The sequence below is a fragment of the Psammomys obesus genome, unplaced genomic scaffold, assembly GCF_907164565.1.
Source record: "Psammomys obesus unplaced genomic scaffold, mPsaObe1.curated_primary_1811, whole genome shotgun sequence".
NCBI classification, from domain to species: Eukaryota; Metazoa; Chordata; class Mammalia; order Rodentia; family Muridae; genus Psammomys; species Psammomys obesus.
The window spans coordinates 485,691-487,865 of NW_026590704.1; the positions used below are offsets into that span (position 1 = coordinate 485,691).

The 2,175-nt window shown below is 43.7% G+C and overlaps 1 protein-coding gene across 1 annotated transcript; it reads right to left on the minus strand.

Annotated features, from left to right (window-relative positions):
- Positions 1-748: 748 nt before the first annotated feature.
- On the minus strand, positions 749-1,720 carry LOC129677973 (olfactory receptor 11G2-like). Its single transcript, XM_055608657.1, has one exon. The coding sequence runs from the start codon at positions 1,718-1,720 to the stop codon at positions 749-751; it is 972 nt and encodes a 323-aa protein (XP_055464632.1).
- Between the last annotated feature and the right edge of the window lie 455 nt (positions 1,721-2,175).

Consider the following 2,175-nt stretch of genomic DNA (forward strand, 5'->3'; position numbering starts at 1 on the left):
TCTATCTATCTATCTATCTATCTATCTATCTATCTATCTATCTATCTATCTATCTGCAAACAAGAGTGTTGGAAGAAGCTGAGTATCCAAACAGATGAAAATTTAGTTCTCAGAATAAACTGTACCTGCTACCTAAACAAACAAACAAACAAACAAACAAACAAACAACCATGGAATTGGCTTGGTCTAGATCCAGTGAGAGACATACATCATAGGATTTTCAGGTTCAAGTCCATGGATTCTGGAAAATTGTGTGCTTTTCAGTTCCTAAAAGTCAAAACACTCCCTCAAGTAGGGAACTGTTCAAGCCATTTTGGGTTCCTCTGTATGTCTCTTTATAAGTCAAGAAATCATGGAAGCTTGACAGGACAATTTGTTTTAGACATTAATTTTGTGTACTCAGTAAAGTTTGCAAATATTCTATTCTGGTACCGATAATGTGCTGGTCCTGGTGATTGTGACTGTATTCTGTTTCTGATAAGAGTCTAAAAAATTTAAATGTTCTCAATAAAATTGTCACAGCCTCAGTCTTGCTGTGGCCCCTCTAATCAAAAGAAAAAGAAGTAGTGGTGCGCAGAAATGTTAACTAGGATCAAAATAATCTGCCTTTATCTGAAGCATAATAAGCAGCAGGACAGATGTTTAAGGACCAAGAAAAAATTAGTACAGCAATTCTTTTAGATGCTTCTGATTTGGTAAATTATTTAAATAACACCAGTTAAAATGTGAAAACAGATTAAACACACATTTAATTGCCCATGGCCTTTTTTGATGACCAATTTTTTACCTCCCCTAGAATTTCCTTCAGGGCTCTCTTCATATGTTTGTTCCTAAAACTATATATCACAGGATTGAGGAGTGGAGTCAAGACAGAGTAAAACAGAGTCACAATCTTCTGCATCCCAGCTTCATGCTCAGCTGTTGGACTCCCATACATGACCAGTACGGAGCCATAGAATAATGCCACCACAGACAGATGAGACCCACAGGTAGAGAAAGCCTTTTTTTTTCCAGACACTGAAGGGACCTTCAGTACAGCTGTTAGGACCAGAGCATAAGACCCCATGATAAATACAAAAGGAATAATGAGAGGCAGAGGGCTCAAGATGGAGAAGACCAGCTCTATTAAGGGAGCTTTTTTGCAAGTCAGTACTAACAGAGGGCCTGGGTCACATAGGAAGTGGTCTATAATTCTGGACCCACAGAAGGACATCTGGGAGATGAGGATGATGGGAACAGGGAACCAGAGGAAACCAAGCACCCAGCAACTGATCACCAGGATGTTGCAAAGGCGCCCAGTCATGAGAGCAGGATAGTGCAGAGGCCTGCAGATGGCAAGGTAGCGGTCAAATGCCATGACCGCCAGGAAAAAGCATTCTGTAGAACCCAAGGAGAAGAAGAAATAGAACTGCAGGAAGCACCCAGAGAAGGAGATGACCTTGGTGTCAGAGAGGAAGTTGGCCAACATGTTGGGGACTGTGGAGGTGACATACCAGATCTCCAGGAAGGAGAAGTTGGCCAGCAGGAGGTACATGGGGGTGTGGAGTCTCTGATCCCAGCGCACAGCACAGATGATGGAAGCATTTCCCATGAGGGTGAGAAGGTAGACAGTGGAGAAGAGTGCAAAGAGGAAGATCTGTCCCTCCCTGGAGCAGGGGAAGCCCAGGAGGATGAACCCAGTGATGGTGCTGGCGTTGCTGGGGCTGCTGAGGGTTTTCATCTGTCTGTGACCTGGGAAAGTGCCAGAAATTATCAAATGGATACAGCCAGTTGATGACTCAGATTTATATTTAAATTATTATAGACAAAAAACCCACATATGTTTTACTAGCCACTTAAGAAAGATATTGACTATGCATGGAGATAACCTAAGACCCCTGCACAGATGTAGCCCAGGCAGTTCAGTATCCAAGTGGGTTCCATTGTAATAGGAACAGGGACTGTCTCTGACATGATATGATTGGCCTGCTCTTTAATTACCTCCCCCTGATGGGGGAGCAGCATTATCAGGCCACAGAAGAGGACAAGGCAGCCACTCCTGATGAGATCTAATTGACTAGGATCAGAAGGAAGGAAAAGAAGTCCTCCCCTATCAGTGGACTTGGGGAGGGGCATGCATGCAGAGGGTGGAGGAAAGGAGGGTTTGGGACAGGAAGAGGGAGGGAACCACGGGGG